At 32.6% G+C, this 19,904-nt stretch overlaps 1 protein-coding gene across 2 annotated transcripts; it reads left to right on the top strand.

Annotated features, from left to right (window-relative positions):
• Nucleotides 1-7,455: 7,455 nt before the first annotated feature.
• Nucleotides 7,456-16,426, top strand: LOC148869385 (DEAD-box ATP-dependent RNA helicase 15-like). 2 transcript variants are annotated; one of them, XM_088968349.1, is made up of 12 exons: nt 7,456-7,720; nt 7,804-7,921; nt 8,852-8,952; nt 11,279-11,451; nt 11,585-11,816; nt 11,920-12,038; nt 12,584-12,640; nt 12,732-12,916; nt 14,654-14,798; nt 14,897-14,980; nt 15,094-15,157; nt 16,054-16,426. In XM_088968349.1, the coding sequence occupies exons 2-12, from the start codon at nt 7,806-7,808 to the stop codon at nt 16,062-16,064; spliced, it is 1,287 nt and encodes a 428-aa protein (XP_088824475.1). In that variant the 5' UTR covers nt 7,456-7,720; nt 7,804-7,805; the 3' UTR covers nt 16,065-16,426. The 2 variants fall into 2 exon arrangements, with proteins under 2 accessions (XP_088824475.1, XP_088824476.1); XM_088968350.1 differs by having other exon boundaries at nt 7,530-7,720; nt 11,148-11,451.
• The last annotated feature ends 3,478 nt before the right edge of the window (nt 16,427-19,904 follow it).

The following is a 19,904-nucleotide window of genomic DNA, read 5'->3' as shown; positions in this document are numbered from 1 at the left end:
GATATGATTAGAATCACTTGGATACCCTAGAATGATTATGATACATGTAAATATTCTACAATGCATCAATAAGACATGTATACATTAGGAAATTAATATAGATCTTATTGATACTTAAAATATTAATTTTAATATGGGGTAAATTGCTTATACCCTAGTCAAACATTTATACCACCCCTCAAGTTTACCTAACAACTTACCCTCCCCAACCACCAAACTATAGATTGGATAAGACAGGAATTGTATTTTACCAAAAAGGCATTTAATAATAAAATATTTAGTTTGCATTTCAAAACTATGTTTTGAAATTGATAAAAATAATTTCATTTATAAGCATTAAATTCAAACTTGTCATTTCAAAATTTATTTTATTTTAATTTTTATGAACATGTTTTCAACTTTTTATTCCCATCTTAATGTCGCATTAAGGCTCAGTTTGGAAGCAGTAGAAATGCAAATATGTACAGCATAAATGCATACAAAATATAAGATTTTGCACTCTACATATTTGCATTTATACTCCTTCCAAACTCAGCCTAAGGAGTATAAATAAATAACTAGTATTTTGTCGGGGGTGACAAAAGGGATGGCAAAGTGGGATTTAGAAAAGTTTAAAATGTCATTTAAACACTTTCTGTCACTAATACCGATAGTATAGCTAAATCTTTGGATTTAAATGCTGATATTAGTCAAAATGAGCAAATCGGGAACTCTATATGGTTGGAAAAGAAATATCAGACTTTGGGCAATTGAAGTGGCCCACTAATTGAAAACTTCTTGTGGAAGTGTTGCCGGAATGCTATCCCGATCTGGGAGAATTTGGAAAAGAAAGGCATCTCCTTCTACAATGAATGCCCCATTTTCCATCAGGGTCCAGAGTATATAACTCGTGCTTTGTCCTTATGTAATCATGCAAAATCCTCATGGTTCAGGAATTTTTAAATTACAGGTTTGAAATTTAAGATCTGCATCTTAATTTCTGTATGTGGATTAAAGCTTGGCTAGACAAAAGCTCACTTTTTCTACTTTGTTTGTGTGGACAATATGGAAAAATAGACACGGGTTTGTGTTCAAAAATATTTCTCCAGAATGCAATGAAGCTTTGGTCTTTGTTATTAATAGGATGCTGAGGGAGGGAAATCTGACTTTTTGACCAAGCTTGCAACTTTCTCAAGTAGTTGATCAAACTGCTCTTCCCTCTTTTTTGGTAGCCCCTTTTATTAGGTCTATAATGGTAAATATCAATGGTAGTTTTGGACTTGGGTAAAGCTAGCTTTAGTCCATGATCATCAAGGAAAAGTTCTTGCTGGTTTCTATGATCAAGCATATGTTTCTTCTCTGGTTCAAGCTGAAGCCATTACTATTTTAAAGGGGTTAGAGCTTTTGAAGCTTCTAAGAACCCTCATGTGTTCTATGAAAGTGATCGTCTTAATCTCAATCCAGCAATTTGGAGTGGCATTAGTATGATGTGATGTTCTGGAGGCTATCAAGAACTTGTCTATCTCTTTTCTCCAATGTTAATAGGGTGTGTAATGAAGTTGCCCATGTGTTGGCTAAGCGGGTTTTGTAGAGTTTGGGATTTTTGTCCAATACAGAACCTGGCTAACCAAGACTGGGATAGACCTTAAAGATTCAAGACTGTTAAGGACTGAGCAGTTAGAAAAATATTTTTAGGGGGAAGAACAACTGTTTGAAGGTTCTCATCCTCAACCAGGTAATTTGGTTCTAGAAATCTTTAAACACTTTAAAATGGTAAAGCATATAGACACAAATATCTATATCTATATCTATATTATATATAAAGGTTTGAATGTTGTATGAAACACTTTTTGGACTAAAATTACCTTTTATTTCTTTGTTTGAAAAAGGGTATAAAAGTCATTTACCATAGTTTTAATGTCACCTTTAATGGCTATTATAATGAATGCATATGTGTATTTAATCTATCTCTAAATATGAGGGTTGAAAATGTAATTTCAATTATTACTTTCCACCTCATTTAATCATCTCTCTTTAAGTCTTATACTTAAGACATTAAAACTCATTTTTTCTTATTAAATCTTATATTTTAAAGTTATTTTTCACTAATAAATGCACTAATTAGATTTATGTCAATATTTTTAACAATATAAAGTCATATATTTTAAAACCGACTCAAGAACAAAATCATTCTTTGTCCAAGTGGTGGCTAAACAATTCAACCATTCAAATCAAATTGATCAACCTATGAAGTCATAGTTAGGTAATAAAAATTTTAAAATAAAAACAAATATAGAAATTTACAAAAAAAAAAATGTAGAAAAAATATACACATTTATGATATTTTTATTAATCAAATTATAAAAATAAGTGTAATAAACAATAATTAATACAAAAAAATTATAGAAAAATTTGAATACATCTTTAATTCTACATTTACACTAATATTAAAAATATGAATATGATTGTGAAACTTTCTTTTTAACTAAAATCAAGATTTTAAAAACTGGCCTAGGAACAAAACTGCTTTGGCTTTTGATTTCTAGGTCATGAGTTCAATTGTCAAGTGTGAGCAGGTCAAATCGATAAGATGTAAAATATAATGTAACTTTTTACTCTCATCATTAGATTAGGATTATGTTAAAGTCCATCGTATATATAACTATTATGAGGGGGGAGTGTGAGACTCTGAGAAGGAGGTGGTTGGTTGAAACTGAGAAGTTAAAAAAAAAAAAAAGAGAAGAAGAAGAAGAAGAAGAAGCCATCGACAGCTATCTCTATGTTCATCATTGTTGTTTCTACAACACCATTTGCCCTCTTCTTACATCTCTCTAAATCTCTCTCAAATCTCAGATCATTTGCTTCATTGGTGACTTTGTGTATCTCATATTTTAATACAAGGTCAGTGTTTAATTTCTCACTTCTTACATCAATTTTTTAATATTGTTACAACTTAAAAATAGTCATAGAAATGAGAAAACTCAAAATCAAAATAGAAAAACTAAAAGCCCTAACTAAATTTGGCCATCGAGAATAATTTGAACATGACTATGAGATAAGAAAGTTTTTTTTTTCATTTTTTATTTTCTAAATTCTATTTTAAAACATGGAATTAATCTGAAAGAAACACAAGAACTGTTAATTGAGTCGAACATTTTAACAGTTAAACTGTTCGAGTCAACGGTTCTCTAACCATTTCAACAACTTTTTTTAAAATAGTGGTTCAGGGCCAAAACGAAATCGATGACTTGACCGATTCTCGAGCCAAAATGGTTCAATCATTCGGTCTGGTCTAGTTTTTAAAGTAGTGACTAAAATACTCATTTTTTAATTTAGTCTCTATTTAATTGTAAGGTTTAAATTGTAAATTGAATTACTTTTTACCTCATTCCCTCTACTTAAATCTTACATTATTTTGATAAATGAACAAAAGAAAAAAGATACAACAAAATCATAAAATACTACAAAAAAGAAGAGTTTAGCCAAGTAGGTAGGCATGCCAATGATACTTGAAACTTCATAATCTGATCTGATTACCATATATTTAGATAAGGTGTTTATGTAATCAGTTTTGAATTTTGCAATCTACATCTGATTAATAATAAAAACCACAAAAATATAAAAACAAAAAAATAAAAATACATAAAGTTTATAGAAAAAATTGGATATATTATTACTATAATTATCATCATCTAGAATTGTCACGTGCACTACACATACACACTTGTTAATAAAACTCAAATTTTAAAATTAGGTGGAAGAATAGATTGATAGGAAGAGCTTACTTCAAAGTAGGAAGGCATCAAATAACAAGAGATCTAGTTCAAGATAACAACAAAGGTTGGGTGGCAACAATAATGCAAGGGGTGAAAGCCTTAATGGTGGTAACTTCCAACTTGGATAAAAACAAGAAAGTAGCCAACAATACAAAAATTTAGAAGGTGTTTTACAATGTAAATTGTTTTTTCTTGTTGCCAATTCCAAAAATAAGTTAAAACCATATTGTTTGAAAACAAATTGTTTCTTAAAACAAAAAACACAAGCATGTTCTTGATTGTGTGTGTTTTTTGTTTTCAAAATTGAAACCAAAAACATGTTCTTGAATATGATTTTAAAAACATGTTTTCATTTGATTATTTAACATCATGCTCCATAAAACGTATAACTTCAATACTAAAAAAGTTGTTTTTATTTTAAAAACCAACATTTTGTTGGTTGCAAAAACATGTACTACTTTTTTAAATTAACTTGTTCTTCCCTTTGAAAACAAAAACAAAATTCAAGAACATGCTTTTTTTGTTGATGTAATGATTTAAAAAATAAATGAAAGCAAAGGCTATGTTTAGATAGACTTCTACTTTTGTACTTTTAATAGTACCAAAGTACGAAGTACATAAACTGTTTTTACTTTGGTATTTTTGTTGTGAAATCGTTTGGGTAAAAAAATTGTAAAATATGTTTTACAAAACAGAAAAACCATTTGTCGTTTGGTAATAGCACACTAACATGGTGTTTGGTTTCGTGGGTGTTTATTCAATAACTGCTGCCACATAGGTACCACTTCAGCAGTTTCTCTCTCTTGCTCTTTCGTACGCATCGAGAATCACAAAAGTGGATTTCGATTTTTGTGCACATCAACCATTTGTGGAAGTTGTTTTTTAAAACTTCCACAAATGGTCAGACATTTTTCATTGTTACGTCGATGCAAAGCCTAGTGGTGCCTAGTTGTCATAAATAGCTATAATTATTATCTTTCTCGATTTTGCAAGCAAATAAAATACAAACGTTGAATGAAAAAAATGTAAATGGAACCAAACACATAGTAATAGTCATGTAATTCAACTGATCTTATACGTGGTAAATTTCACAGTACCCATGATTAGCCACCTGTATACATTGAATAGGCATACATAGGCTATATGTACATATCATGCATGCACGTTATTTTTACAAGTGGCAACCACTAAAAATTGACACTTGACATACACCTACTAATTAATGACACGTGACAGTCATTACATTAACTATATATAATTAATGAAAACATTAACAACCATATAAAGGTATAGTAACAACTAATCATCCATATTGGCATAAGACATTTGTCTCCAACATTATAACAAACAATAGTTTAGAAGCTAACCACTTACCACTCACCAACTATATATAATTAATGAAAACATTAACAACCATATAAAGATTCAGTAACAACTAATCATGCATATTGAGGTTTGGGTTTTGGTCCCCCCTATGAATTTTAGTCAAATCTAATGGTACGCATACTGCTAATTATTGTGTAAATTTTGTTTTTTCTTTCACAAAATAAAAGAAAAAGCAAAAATAAAATAAAAAATAAAACTAAAACTAAAACTACCCACTTATAATATATTAAAACTAAAGAAGCTTAAGAAATAAAAGTACTTTAAAAACTAAAGGAAGAATCATTATCGAATATAATTCGATATGAAAGCTCATTTTTCAAATATCGTTCGATCTCATTGCTAAAATGATATTGTGACAGTGAAGCATCATTATCGAATATATATATTTACATTTGCTATAGATCATCGGTTGTAAGAGTTAAATAGTTGATTCAGTGAACAAGCAACAAGACTTCTTATTTTGAGTACAACTTTGGATTTTAGGGATGCTCATAAATCCTTCAAAGTTGATGATATATATAGTTTGATTGAGAAGTTTTATCCTTTATATTTTTTTTATTAAGAAAAAAAATCAATTGAGATATCAATTGCAACACTATAAGCTTAATGTGCCCAATCATCCAAATTTGTAGAATTTGTCCATCATTGGTGATTTATGTTGATGATTGGTGAAAACTAAAACATCAAAAGTTTATCCTTTAATTGATAGATTGATTTTACTTATTTTGACTATTCCCATTTTAATAGCAACTACTGAGTATATTTTTTTAGCCATGAAAATTGTTAAAAGTAGGTTTCGCAATAAAATGAAAGATGACTTTCTCACAGATTATTTGATTGTAAACATTGAGAAGGAAATTGTTGAAAGTTTCACGGTAGACATGATTATTGATAAAAAAGTGACGAACCCAACTTAAAAAGTGAGGGTTTTTTTTTTTTTTTTTTTTGTATTCATTATACTCTTAGTCTTTCATGATAGAATATATAAATTATTTAGGTACCTAATTATGTATTTTATAATTGATAAATAAAAGAATTCATTATGATATATATAATCATGCATTAAATTTAATTGGATTGGTATTTTATAATCATATTTAAGTATAATCATGTATTAAATTTAATTATGCATTCCTATTAAGGTGGGAGGGATGCCCAACTAGTGCTCATTTTTCTTCTAATTAATATATATATATATAGTAACAAACAAACATACATTATATTTTGAATGAAAGATAGAAACATAGCACAAACAAAAAAAAAAAAAGAAAAATAACGAATTTGTACTTAACTAGTTACTTTCAGCTTTTGCAATAAATAACTTCAAATAATAGGAAAAAAATGTGTTTGTAGTTTGTATTGAGTATGGATTCCCATGGATCATCTTTTCCACCAAATAAGAATTCATACAGATCAACATAAACAATAAGCATTCATATCATGCATGTATCTACAATAAAAGTTTAGCATTAAGGGATGTATACATTAGGAAAAAGGAAGTATGCATTTAACCATATAACAAGCACTAATAGTGGAATATTATGAGCATTCAATGGCAATCCTCAACATATAGGTATTCAGATGCACACAAAAAGATTAGTGGGTGGCTGCAATAGTATAAGATAAGAATGATATGAACCCCACATATACTAGTTCTGTAATGGAAACAAATACATTCATAAAACCATGATCTTGTTCATTGTATAAGAAAGGGAATGCCATAGGAAAATAACAGATAGTATAACAGTGCAGCTGTTAAGTAATGGGAAATAGTAATTAATAATGGGAATGCCAAAAACAGGGGAATCACAATTCGTTGAAGACAGGTTGTTAAAACAAGTTTCATGACTAGTTTTGAACAGGTAGAATGCATAGCTATAACAATCCATTAAACAAGCAATAAACATTCCCATAATTAATTTGAGCAGCGGTCAACAATGGTGATTTCGGTGGAGACGAGCCATTGAATAGTGGAGAAAATGGAGAAAAAGCATTAAAAAAGGGGAAAAGATGAAACTGGAATTCATACCTTTGATTTCGACGAAGAAGTAGCAGTATTGCCAACAGACTGTATTTCCGGTGGTGATTCCTAGTGGCAATTGGTGGTCAAAGATAGGTGATGACGGAACAAGAACCCACAACGACAAGAAGGCATGCATAGGACTTGAAGACAGGCAAATGGGAAGAATTCGGTCAAAGGATTTTATGGAAAGGGTGATCACACGTGACTACTATTGGCACGAAATGAAAGCACAATTACCAATTTAGCCAAAAGCACGAAGTAATAAAAATAATTTGACTGCGTAGGATTTTCATCGCCGTTCCCGTTTATCGATTGGAAGGGCAATTTCGTACATATATATATTTTTTCTTGCATCGCTGGTTCCTTTATTTTGGCCTCTTCCAAACCCTAGCCTTCTCTTCAATCTCTCTCCCTCGTTCGCTCTCACGTAGGGATAGTGAGGGGTCTTCTTCTTTCTGTTATTGTTTTTCATTTTTTCCACTTTTCTTTTTTGTATTTTTTCTCCTGCAGACGCTTGAAACTCTCTAATCTAAGTTAATCTCTTTCGGATTCGAAGGTGAAGTCTTCAAAAACTCATGGAGATGTTCAAACCCTAAGTTGTTTTGGGGATTCAAATTCTAACCTATTCTCTTTTATCAGAAATGGGAGAGGTAAGGGAGAACGATGCTTACGAGGAAGAGCTTCTCGATTACGAAGAAGAGGAAGAGAAGGCCCCTGATTCCGTCGCGGCGAAGGGTACCGGCGAAGCAGCAAAGAAGTAAGTTTTATCTACTTTTTTCTTCTTTGGTGATTTCGCTTCTTCATGTGTCTTCTTCTTCCTTATGTTTTAAATTGTTTCTTTCGGGAAGTTGGGATTTTTATTTTTATTTTTTAAATTTAGCACTAGATCTTATGAGTTTTGGTTTTTTAGCAATTCTGGACTTGATTATGCTATTTATTTCTCTTGGCGTTTTTCTTATTTACTGTTGAGCTTCTTAATTCGTCATGGAATTTTCCTTTTTTCCTCAGTGACAATTTGTTCGTTTTTTTTTTTTTTTGATGTGTGATTTGTTTGTTTTTTCGATTTTTGGGGTGGCTTTTTCCGTTTTTTGGTAGGAAATGTTTCAGAAATCGTCCGTTTATAGTTTCAACTACTGTTCTGATTGGTTCCTTGGAATATATTTCTGGTGCTCTTTTTCCCGTCCTTTTTTTGCTTGTAGATGTTATTCCATTTCACTGTTAATTTTCTTAAAAGCGTTCGGTTGTCAAATTTCTTATTTTTGGATTGTGGGTTGCAGTTGTGTAGTGTTTCATTGCGATTCAGCAATTTGCCATTATAACCTGCGAATTTTGATTTTCCTGTTATGTCTATTTGTTGGTATATATGGCAAAGTTTGCCACTTACACAAACATGTCTTTGTAGAACATGTTTTTTCATCTGTGATTCTTCTTTGTAGCATAAGACGTTAGTTGATACCCTTGTATAGTGTACGAGGCTTGAGTTGTGAGCCTCTTCAGTTCCAGTGTTAAATGCTCGGGGTTACTTGACACCGCCTTTTGAGCTTGCACCTCACCTTTAAGAAAATGATATGTGCCTTGCTAATGTGTGCTAACATGGTGGGAGCAATTTTAAAATTTAGTTTTGATTTTTCCTGCTTTAATTGGTAACATAAATTGATCCCCTAACTTCTGTACCTCTGTTATATAGGGGCTATGTTGGAATTCACAGTTCAGGGTTCAGAGATTTCCTTTTGAAGCCAGAGCTTCTTCGAGCTATTGTGGATTCAGGGTTTGAGCATCCTTCAGAAGGCAAGTTCTTAATTATCTCTTTATGCAACTAGAAAATCATTTAGATGTATATTGGTAAGATTGACTTTGTCTTGTAAAACTAAAACATGGTGCAGAATGATCTCACAAATAGAATGAGATAACTAAATTTAGTTAAAGTTATGGTTCTACAAGCTCTTAATTATAGTTTCAGAAAAAATCTGAGTAAATTAATATTAAAGAAATGAAAGAGAGGTGCTTAAAGGAGCATGTGAAAGGTTTGGTTGTTATTCCATCCTTACGTTGAGGTCATGAAAGAGTTGATATTGTGGAATAGAAGGTTCAATTCAGTAGAGTGTATATTTTCTTCAGTAATGTGGAAAATCAATATTTGTATGGAAGATATCTTCTGGTTTCCAAAAAAACTGAGTAGAATAATATTAAAGAAATGAAAGAGATGGAATGCTTAAAGGAGCATGTGTAAGGTTTGGTTGTTTAATTCCATCATTGGATTGAGGTCATGAAGGAGGTTTTATTGTACAATAGATGTTGAGTTGAGAAGGTGCTTATTTTCTGTGGTAGTGTGGAAAATTGGTCTTTATATGGAAGCTATCTTCTGTTCTTTTTTTTTTTTTTGCTTTTGATTTTTCCTTGGAAGTGCTTGGGTGATAAGAGAAAGTGAAGGCCCAATATAAAGAAAGGAATAGAAGGGAAATCTAAAATATATTTTCCTTGGAAGTGATTGGGCCTTGTTTTTGTTCTAGTGATAATGTTCCTTTAAGCTTGGATCAAATACAGGAGCAACCATTAGTTAACATGCTTATGAAATGGTTGAAAGGATCTCTAACACCTCGCACACCCGACATAGATAAAGTACATGTCACTTTATTACTTCACACACTAAACTCCCTATTTTGGTGGTAATCCATGGGATCAACAAGGTGTTTTTTTTTTCATATATTGGGATTCCTTTTTGGTATGGTTTGGACAGTATGTCATGGTGCTATCCTATAGGGATCCACACATAATGAATGTAAAGTATGTAAGGTATGATACTGGATATTGGATGGGCACTATCTATAACTAATCAGGAGTTATGATACCTATAACTAATCAGGAGTTATGATACCTAGATACCTATACATGCCTTGTGTACCCGTGTCAGATATGATACTGGATATTGGATGGGCACTTATAGATGTACTTGTAGCATTGCTAGTACTAAGTATGTAAGATGGTATGCTTTAACACAATATACTATAAAAAAATTTGCACATGTTAGAACTTTCAATTAAAATTGGCAAGGTGCAAGTCTTGGAGAATGACAATTAACTTCAAAAATTAGATTTAAACACATGATATGAGGATTTCACATGCAGTACCTGTTATCTGTATCTATGTTCCAAGATTTTAAGAAATGGAGAGTTGTTTCCCTGTTTACTCCATCTGTTTCCATTCTGTATCTGTATCTGGGCATCATAGACTGGAAGGATTTTGGAAGGAAATACTGAATTTCAACGACTTGGTGACTTCCTTGAGTTCATCAAAGCATCTCTTACAGCTAACGACTGGCATATATGTTTCTGCATCTTTCTTAATGTGCATCAACTGTACCAGATATGGAAAATATTTTCTGCATTATATGTTACAAGTCATTCCTCTAATTGTTAGATTTGGAAAATATTCTTTTTTATTTTTGCTTCCTGATTACATACAAAATTTAATTTGTTTGATTTATCTGGCTTTGTTCCTTAAGCTTCAATAATGGGACTATAAGACTATTCTCTTCATGTACTGCGTCATGTCTGCAATGAATTTCATGTATACAGCACCGGAAATTTCTACTTTTAATTAGACTAATGTTGCACTAAGTTGCTCCCTCATATTTTGTGACACATATATTAACTGTTTTTTTTTTTTATTGATGCACATTTGTCAACTGTTCTGACCAAGGTAATGATACCTATTTGTGGTTCATTTACCAATAAAAAGTGATGAAAACAAATATGGAATTCTTTATTGTCTTGTCTGGGCTAACTCCCCATTGGAAGCTGTTAAACAACTCAGATACCTGTCTAATTATTTTGGTGTATTTGTGAGTCATCTTTGGCTTGTTAATGAAATACTTCAGTGTTATGTCTCTTTGTTAAGATGCTTCATTTTAGATTCAGTTTTCCCATTTTTTTTCTCTGCACAACTTGTAGGATCCTCTGATTTGTATGGTTGATGATTTTCAGGTAACACTGCTTTCATACTCTTGATTTCAGAAGAGAAAACTTCTTTGGTAAACCTTTTATTAAAAGGATCTGGAAGGACATTTTTTACTTACTGAGAGTTCCAACTCCAATTTTATTTGGTTCTTCATCAGTGCAACATGAGTGCATCCCTCAGGCCATTTTGGGAATGGATGTCATCTGCCAGGCCAAGTCTGGGATGGGAAAAACTGCTGTTTTTGTTCTATCTACTCTGCAGCAGATCGAGCCTGTTGCTGGCCAAGTTGCTGCACTTGTTTTATGCCACACAAGGGAATTAGCATACCAGGTTGGTTGTAATACATGGTTCTTCATTTTGATGTGTATTTATTGGTTTGCTTTTTCATAGCTAAATTACTGTTTATAGTCACTATATTTTTTGTTAATACTTTGCATTTATACTTGTTGACTACTTACTCCAGATCTGTCATGAGTTTGAGCGATTCAGTACCTACTTGCCTGATAATAAGGTTGCTGTTTTTTATGGTGGTGTAAATATCAAAACTCACAAGGATTTACTTAAAAATGAGTGTCCTCACGTTGTTGTTGGAACACCGGGGAGGATATTGGCACTAACAAGAGATAAGGACCTTGCATTAAAGAATGTGAGGCATTTTATCCTTGATGAGTGTGACAAGATGCTTGAGTCATTAGGTATGTATTTTACTTTCTCAAGTTTTGAACTTCAGTAATTATGGATAATCTTATATCTCATTTATGCTGCTGATCTCATTTAATAGATGTACATATTCTGCAGACATGCGGAGAGATGTACAGGAGATTTTCAAGATGACTCCTCATGATAAGCAAGTTATGATGTTTTCTGCAACACTCAGCAAAGAGATCCGACCTGTTTGCAAGAGATTCATGCAAGATGTAATGTCCTATGGCCAGTATTCCTCAAATTTAGACGCCATCCATTTTATTTTGCCAGCTTTCTGCAAGAGACATGTCATCGATAACAGCCACGATAATTCCAGAACGGCTATTCTTTCCCTGAGCACTGTCTTTTGTAGGTAGCTTTACTGATGGTTTAGTAGGGTATATCAGGTCAGGGGTGTTTGGGGTCGACTGATTTAGGGTTGTAGCATCTCTTAATCTGCACTTAATTTCCTTGGGTGTGTAATGTTTGGTCAGTTGTGCTTTTGCGTTATTGCTGTAGCAATTTTTCCTGTTACTTTAGGCTACTGGGGTTTTGGAGGCTCTTTTGGGTGCAGTTTCAGTTGCATAATATTATGATTTAAGTTGAGCAAGTGAGTTGCCGATGCGACATACGTAGTGTCAGTGCGGAGGCATATTACTTACATTTCGAATCAGAAGGACTGTCAAGAGTTGTTCGTTCATCATTCATTTGGTACTGGATTCTATTATCCTGAGGAAGGTTCCTAATCTCCTTTAATGTGACATTTGTTCCCTTTCAGCCAATGGAAATATATGTTGATGATGAGGCCAAGTTGACCCTTCATGGTCTTGTACAGGTATCTTTTACACACAATAGATGCATCCCATTTTATTCTTTTCTACTGTTTGTGATACTTCAATCTTACTTTGTTTTTGTTCTTTATGCAGCACTACATCAAATTGAGTGATCTGGAGAAAAACCGGAAGTTGAATGACCTCCTTGATGCGTTGGACTTCAATCAAGTTGTTATCTTTGTTAAAAGTGTGAGCAGAGCAGCCGAGCTGAACAAATTACTTGTGGAATGCAATTTTCCATCAATCTGCATCCATTCTGGAATGTCACAGGAAGAAAGGTTAGGAATAGTTTTTCGGAGGTTGAAACAATTGATGCTAAAAAATGATCGGTTAGGTTTAGTTTTTTAGAGGTTGAAACTATTGATGCTCAAAAATGATCACTCTCAACCCATCTCATTAATAGTTTAATGAATAGGTGTTATTTGGTTGAACTGCTTTTATCTAGTTTCTTGTTGCTTTGTTAACTGTTATGATTGTATAGTGGTTCTATCAAAAAAATGATTGTATAATGGTTTTTCATTAATGTATAATTTCAAGTGGACTAGGATGCTTGCATGGGTGCAATTGCTTCTAATAGGGAACACTATTCTAGAAGCCATGTGAGATTTGCACAAAATACCTTGAGACAGCCTTGGAGGATCACATTCTGAATCTTCTGTCTCAAAGTGTGGCACATCGGTCATGGCTGGAGTCTTGTCCAACATGGTGCTGCCATCTGTCGCATGCTTTTTTTTACCTACAAATTGATTTGATTTACTTGCAGGGATTTGGAGAATAGTGTCACATCGAGACCATTATTTGAAAAGGCTTAAGCTTTGAGGCGTGACCACGTGAGGCGTACACCTTGAGGTGAGACACACAGATGTTGCCTCAAGGTTTAAGCCTCACAACTTTGATGTGAGATCTAATTCTTTGTCAGAATGAGGCGTAAGCCTCTAGCCTTAAGGTGTGAGGTGTAAAAAGGCACAAGCGTTAAGTGTCAATGATTATTTAGTAATTTAATGCAAAAAATATATATTTTATGCATTTTTATAGTTTAAAATACATGGAAGAAGTGCTTCAATAATCATGAAGAGTAAAAATGAAAAACCGATAGATCAAATCAAGTTCTATTAGTTTCTGTTAGTGTTTTAGCAGAGTTCAATGTAAAAAGGGTCATGAAATGTAAATGTTTATAATTGTTAGTTGATAAGTTATTTTTTATTTAATGTTTAAAAGCTGAAACTTATTGCGTATAAACTTCTATTTTATGGATATTTGTACCTTCTATTATTCTAACTTGATATATTATATGTTATCTATACTAATTTATAAACTTAAATTAAAATTTTTCTTAAGCTTTTTGGCTTATGCCTAGCAATGCCTCAGTGCGTTATGCCTCACTTTTTTGGGCCATTAAGCCACAACTATGCCTTTAGCCTTTTAAAACCATAATGGCTTTTGCCAGTACCATGATAACATGTTGGACTTCTAAGTTGTGGAAACTTTAAGATCAGATTTCTTGGGAGAAAAACAATGTTGGATTGTTGGATGTTACAAATAAGGTTGGGTTCTTTATTTTTTCTGATTTTCATAGATGCTTTTATTATTCTCATGCAAGTTTAGAAGAATTGCTTCATCTTAATGAGGCATGTTTGGGGCTTTAAGCTTTGGGACAATTTTATTTGGGACATAGAAACAAGCACGGGAAATAACATAAATCAGGTTGCAAGAAGTGGCAGGATGGTATTCTGGGTTTTTATGGGAAGGCAAAATTATGAATTGGTGGAAGTACATAATTTGTACTACTTCTGACGTTTTAGTTGTGATGCAGGATGTGAAAGCATAAGAAGGCACCTGATTGTGAAAAATATGATTTTGTTCCCTATAATTATTTAACTTGTAATGTTTTCTAGCAAGGTTTGTATAGATACTTGATATTTGAATATGAACGACATATGAAGCGGACTTCTTGTGGAAGACTGTCTAGATTCCTGTTAAAATGTTTCAGCTTATGGTAATTTATGAAATTGTAGACTGACACGCTACAAAGGATTCAAGGAAGGGCACAAAAGGATTCTTGTTGCAACGGATCTGGTTGGCAGGGGGATAGACATTGAACGAGTTAACATTGTTATCAATTATGACATGCCAGATTCTGCTGATACTTACTTACATAGGGTTGGTTCCTTTTGTGAACTTCTTTTTGATGGTTAGTGTGTTATCCCGATATGTAATTACTCTACTAACGTTTTCCATTTTTCTTGAATGTGTAAAAGGTTGGTAGAGCTGGTCGTTTTGGCACTAAGGGTCTTGCAATTACATTTGTTTCATCTGCTTCTGACTCTGATGTTCTCAATCAGGTAAGAAAATCTACTAGTTAATTGGACTGCTCAGTGCTCACGCTCAAATTCCTTTTCCTTGCCCTCGTGAAAAAATTTCCAAAGATCTTAGTGCTGCTTTTTTGTTTGTGCAGGTTCAGGAGCGGTTTGAGGTAGATATTAAAGAGCTCCCTGAACAGATTGATACTTCTACATACAGTACGTTTCTTTTCCTTTTAGTTAACGAAGTACTTATTGTTATAAAAATGGAAAATGGGTTTATAAAGTACTCATGGGTTACTTGGATTTCATGCCCCTCATCTTTAATCAGTTTACTTCACTGTTTTCGAAACCGGATTGGACCGGATGGTCAGACCGGAAAAACTGGGAACCAGTCACCTGACCGGTTCCGTTTTCCTCCAAAACCGCTGATTTTGGTCAGTAGACCGCTGAATCGGCTGGCTAACCGTTCGAACCGTTTTGACCATTTTTCAAAATTTTAAAATTTTTATAAGTTTTTTTTTAATTTTTAACCCAAACAGGCCAGCCGTTCGGGTAACGGTCGGACTGTTCGAACCGGTAACTGGACCCCTGACCGGTTCATTTTTAAAAACCTTGGTTTACTGGCTCCTAAAGAGAGCAATTACCGAGATTATCATATTAAATATTAGAAGGGATGAGGAAGGCAAAGCCCCCCTCATACAGAAAAAAGGAAAAAAATACAAAGTGGGTGATGGAACTAATTTGATAATATTTCTTTTTCTTTGATTACTTCTATATACTAGTAAACATGAATGTGCATCTGCACGTGACAGTATCTCCAAGGTAAAACTATTTATAATTTATGGGCAGTTTTTGAACATTTATAAGTGGGCAGGATCATAACTGTTATAAGTGGACAGTTTTTGAACAGTTATAAGTGGATAGTTTCTTAACTGTTACAAGTGGGCAGTTTTTGGAGTAGAGTAAGGACATATATGCCCTTTTTTTATGACCTTTGTATGTTGCTTAGATAAGGGGTAAAATGTCTAATGAAAAATCCAGAAAATGGGGCTATTCGCTCTTTTATTAGTTAGTATAGAAATATATTGATGCGTTTGTTGTATTTTTTGCAGTGCCATCTTGATGTTCATTGAGCAGCATAAAAGCTTCAGTGTATATTCATCAGAGGGAATAGAGCAGGATTGCATTGCTTTAGTACAGTAGTATTTGGTGCACAAATATTTAAGGATGTTGTTATTGATCTTAGTGCTCCGGTGTAGGTTAACTTCATTTGTTAGAACTTAAAAGGATGCAGGGAGAAAGGCTATTTATCTGTTTTGCGTAATTAATATGGTGGTTTAGAACTTGAGATGTTGAGAACTTGAGATCGAGGAAGGTTGCATGACATGCCATAAAGAGTTAGTTGAACAGCTTATCTTTAATGTACAACTAGACTACAGATGCAGCTTTGCTAGCTTTGAATTATTGCCACAACTTTTCACCCAACTCGACTGGAATATGTATTGCTGTGTGACATCAAGTAAGCGACTAGAGTACAATTTTACAAGCATATCTTCATAAACAGATTGATTGTTTAAGATTAAAATTTGGCACCAGTACATGTTGCCCATTTTTGAGCAATCTTCTTGATTTCGTTAAGACGTGATAACCGATGTGGTTTGTTGTTCGCTGAATCGCATTGACGGTTGTATCATAATCAGACTGATAAACTCAGATTCTTGGTCTCTCCAAGTTGTGGACTAGAGGGGTGTCGAGTCGAAGTTTATATATACGCTTGCGAGTGTTGTCTTTGCCCTCCCTGAGATCCCAGAGTTCCAACTTCTGTCTCCGGGTTTAAAGCTGCTGGATCAGAAGCGGTTTTTAACCTTTTATATCTTGTATTATTCTTGTTTTGTCCGAACTTCTGATTTTTTTAATCTTGTATTATATTATCTGTCATTTTTAAAATTTTTGTTATTTAACTATGATGTGGGTTGACTGATTTAACCTACACTCCTTGAATAGGAAAATGGTTTCGTTGTTAAGTTGGTGTTGAATTTATATTTCATGTTCATTAATAAAAATATTTATTTATCGTACTTGTTTTTTTTGATGATAAGTATATAATTTTAGAGATATGCTTATTTTTTTATAATTTTATTTATTTTAAACTTTTATTATGTAATTATGAGATCATTGGTTGCCCATTTGACCCAAATATTTGAATAACATATCTGCCGTATGAATATGAATAGAGCTGTAAATCGGGTGGTGCTTCATATGGCGTGGTACGAACTTGGATTGGCCCACAGCTTGGCACAATGGTTCGTGGGCCGTGCTAGGCTTGGCATGATCATGCGGGCTGTGCTTGGGGTTTTAGGTCCATGCAGCATGATATTGCATGACTTAGCGGGCCGGTACAACCCATATATATTATTTATATATATATATTATATTTATATAAATTATAATTATATAATAATATATAGTATATAATATATTAATTAAATAAATATTTTTTAATTTTATTATACTAACTTGTTTAATTATTGTATATATAAGCGATTGTATACACAAAATTCATATAAAATTAAAATTTTAAGTTTTTTGTCAATTTTTTTAAATAAATTGTTTTGGCCTAATGCATGGTCCGATCTGGTTCAAGGCTCGATCAACGGGCTAGGGTTGTTGGTTGTGTCGGGCTGACCCTCAATTTTCATCGGGGAGGGCGGCGTCTCGTAATGGCCCGCACTTTGCACAGGTTGCCCACGGGGGCCACTTTACACCTCTAGATATGAAGATGGCTTAGTTTTTATGGTTTTCTTTTTCCTTTTATTATAGATGATTCATGTTGGGTTTGATATACAAGTTTTGTATTCTTAAAATTATTGGGTATAGCCGTATATAGGGCTGTTCACGGGTCGGGTTGGGTTGGTTTACTAGTCACCTAAAGATTAAATCGAAACCAACCTGATCAGTTTAGGTTAGTTTGGGTCGGTTTTGGTTTTAATATATACATTTTCGAAATATATATTTTAGCTATATATATATATATATATATATTGGAAACATACATATTATATATAATATTTCAATGAGAATATATTTATAGATAACTCGGTTTGGTTCAGTTCGGTTGAAAATTGAAATCGAACCGAACTATCAGTTTACCCATCTTTCTAACCCCAAACTGATCGGTGGTGAAGAAAAACCGGCCAAATCAAGTTGCGCCGGGCTGGATTGGTCGGTTTGAATTTATTTGTGAACAACCCTAGTATAGGCTAAATAATATAACTAGTGTCAATAGCAAATTAAAAAAGCAAAATTTGAAGCTCATATCATATAAGAATTTTAAAAGAAAATATATAAATCAAATTGATGCAAAAAATAATATTTATACGATATAATATTATGAGAGAATAACGCCATTTAAAAAAACGCATTACCTAATTACTTTATGGATATATAGATGGAAATATCCTACAAAAAAATCAACTAAAAATAGATGATCCAAACCATATATATATAATAAAAATGCCAATACATCTATTATAACCTATTATGAGCTAGGGAATATTTTCCTTGAAAAGCTATTAACTAAATCCCAATAAATACCTACTTCCCCCTCCCCCTCCCATCCCCACCCCCTCCCCTACAAGGGTATACACTTCTAAAATGTATGTTAAATTAATTTTACTTAAATGTTTTTTTAAAATACCTTAAAGTTATTAGTTGTAACTATAATTTTTAAATTTTGAGTACTTAATGTGGTTTAGGTATGTAATTAGATTAATTCAGTTAATAATCTATTTAATTTATCATGATTAAATCAAATAAGTTGACTAAGACAACTAATTAAATTATACTAAATTAATTTGCTTAACTTACCTAATTGAATATCTAAAAACGTTTTTGAAGTTATAATTAGACAAAATCTATAAACATTCTATGAAAATTGATGCAATATAGTTTTTGCATTGTAAATATTACAATTGAAATCATATCACTTCTTCTTCTTCTTCTTCTTCTTACATGCCACACAACCCCCTTCCTCCCCGACACCACACTCCAAGTCCTACACAAGCCACTCTCTCCCGGTCTCTCCCCCTAATTACAACAACGAGTCCTATGCAACTCCTCTCTTTCTCTCTCATGGCACCACGCCCCATCGGTTCATCGTGTTCCACATGAACCCCCCTCTCTCCCCCCTCCCAGGTCCACATAACCTCTCTCTCTCTCTCTCTCCATTTTGATCAATGTGTAATATAAATTAATTAATTGATATAAGCCCACTTGATTAAATTAAAGATATTTTGAGAAATAAAAAAAGTAACAGAAAATAATAAAAAATATAAGAATTAAGTGATTAGTGATAGTAGAAATAATAATAAAAAATATTTTAACAAATGTAAAATAAAAAAAAAATCATGTTCTTTTGCTTACATCGAAAAACAATAATAGTCATAAAAATATGTTAAGGATGTTAGTATAACATTAAAAGTACTGAAAATAATGAAAAAAAATATTAAAACAAAAATAATAAAGTTGTTAAATTAATAATGGTGAAGAATAGGTTGTCGGCCTTGTAGCCAAAAAAGATCCCATTTTCTGAACTAACTTATGTTAAAAGGTTTTTTTTTTTTTTTTTTTTTTAACGACCACTTATGTTAAAGTTAAATGAAATTAATTAATTAATTTATTATTTAACGTAATTTAATGTAAGGTTTAAATTATATTAACATACTTAATTAAGCTTTATTGTAATGCAATAAAATAATTTGTCATGGTTGATCTAGTATCACAATTTATGTAGTTTACTTGGTCCAAGTTGTCGTTATTATTATTATTATTATTATTATTATTATTATTATTATTATTATTATTATTGAATGGCTTTCATGCAACCTGTTTTGGCCATTGGATCATATCACTTGCAATGGTCTAACAATACCATTGGACTTGCTTAAACGAAAGTACCCAAAAA

This window comes from Nelumbo lutea, chromosome 2 (assembly GCF_056320005.1).
Source record: "Nelumbo lutea isolate HS-2025 chromosome 2, American lotus-T2T, whole genome shotgun sequence".
Taxonomy (NCBI): Eukaryota; Viridiplantae; Streptophyta; class Magnoliopsida; order Proteales; family Nelumbonaceae; genus Nelumbo; species Nelumbo lutea.
This window is presented reverse-complemented; position numbering and strand designations above follow the sequence as displayed.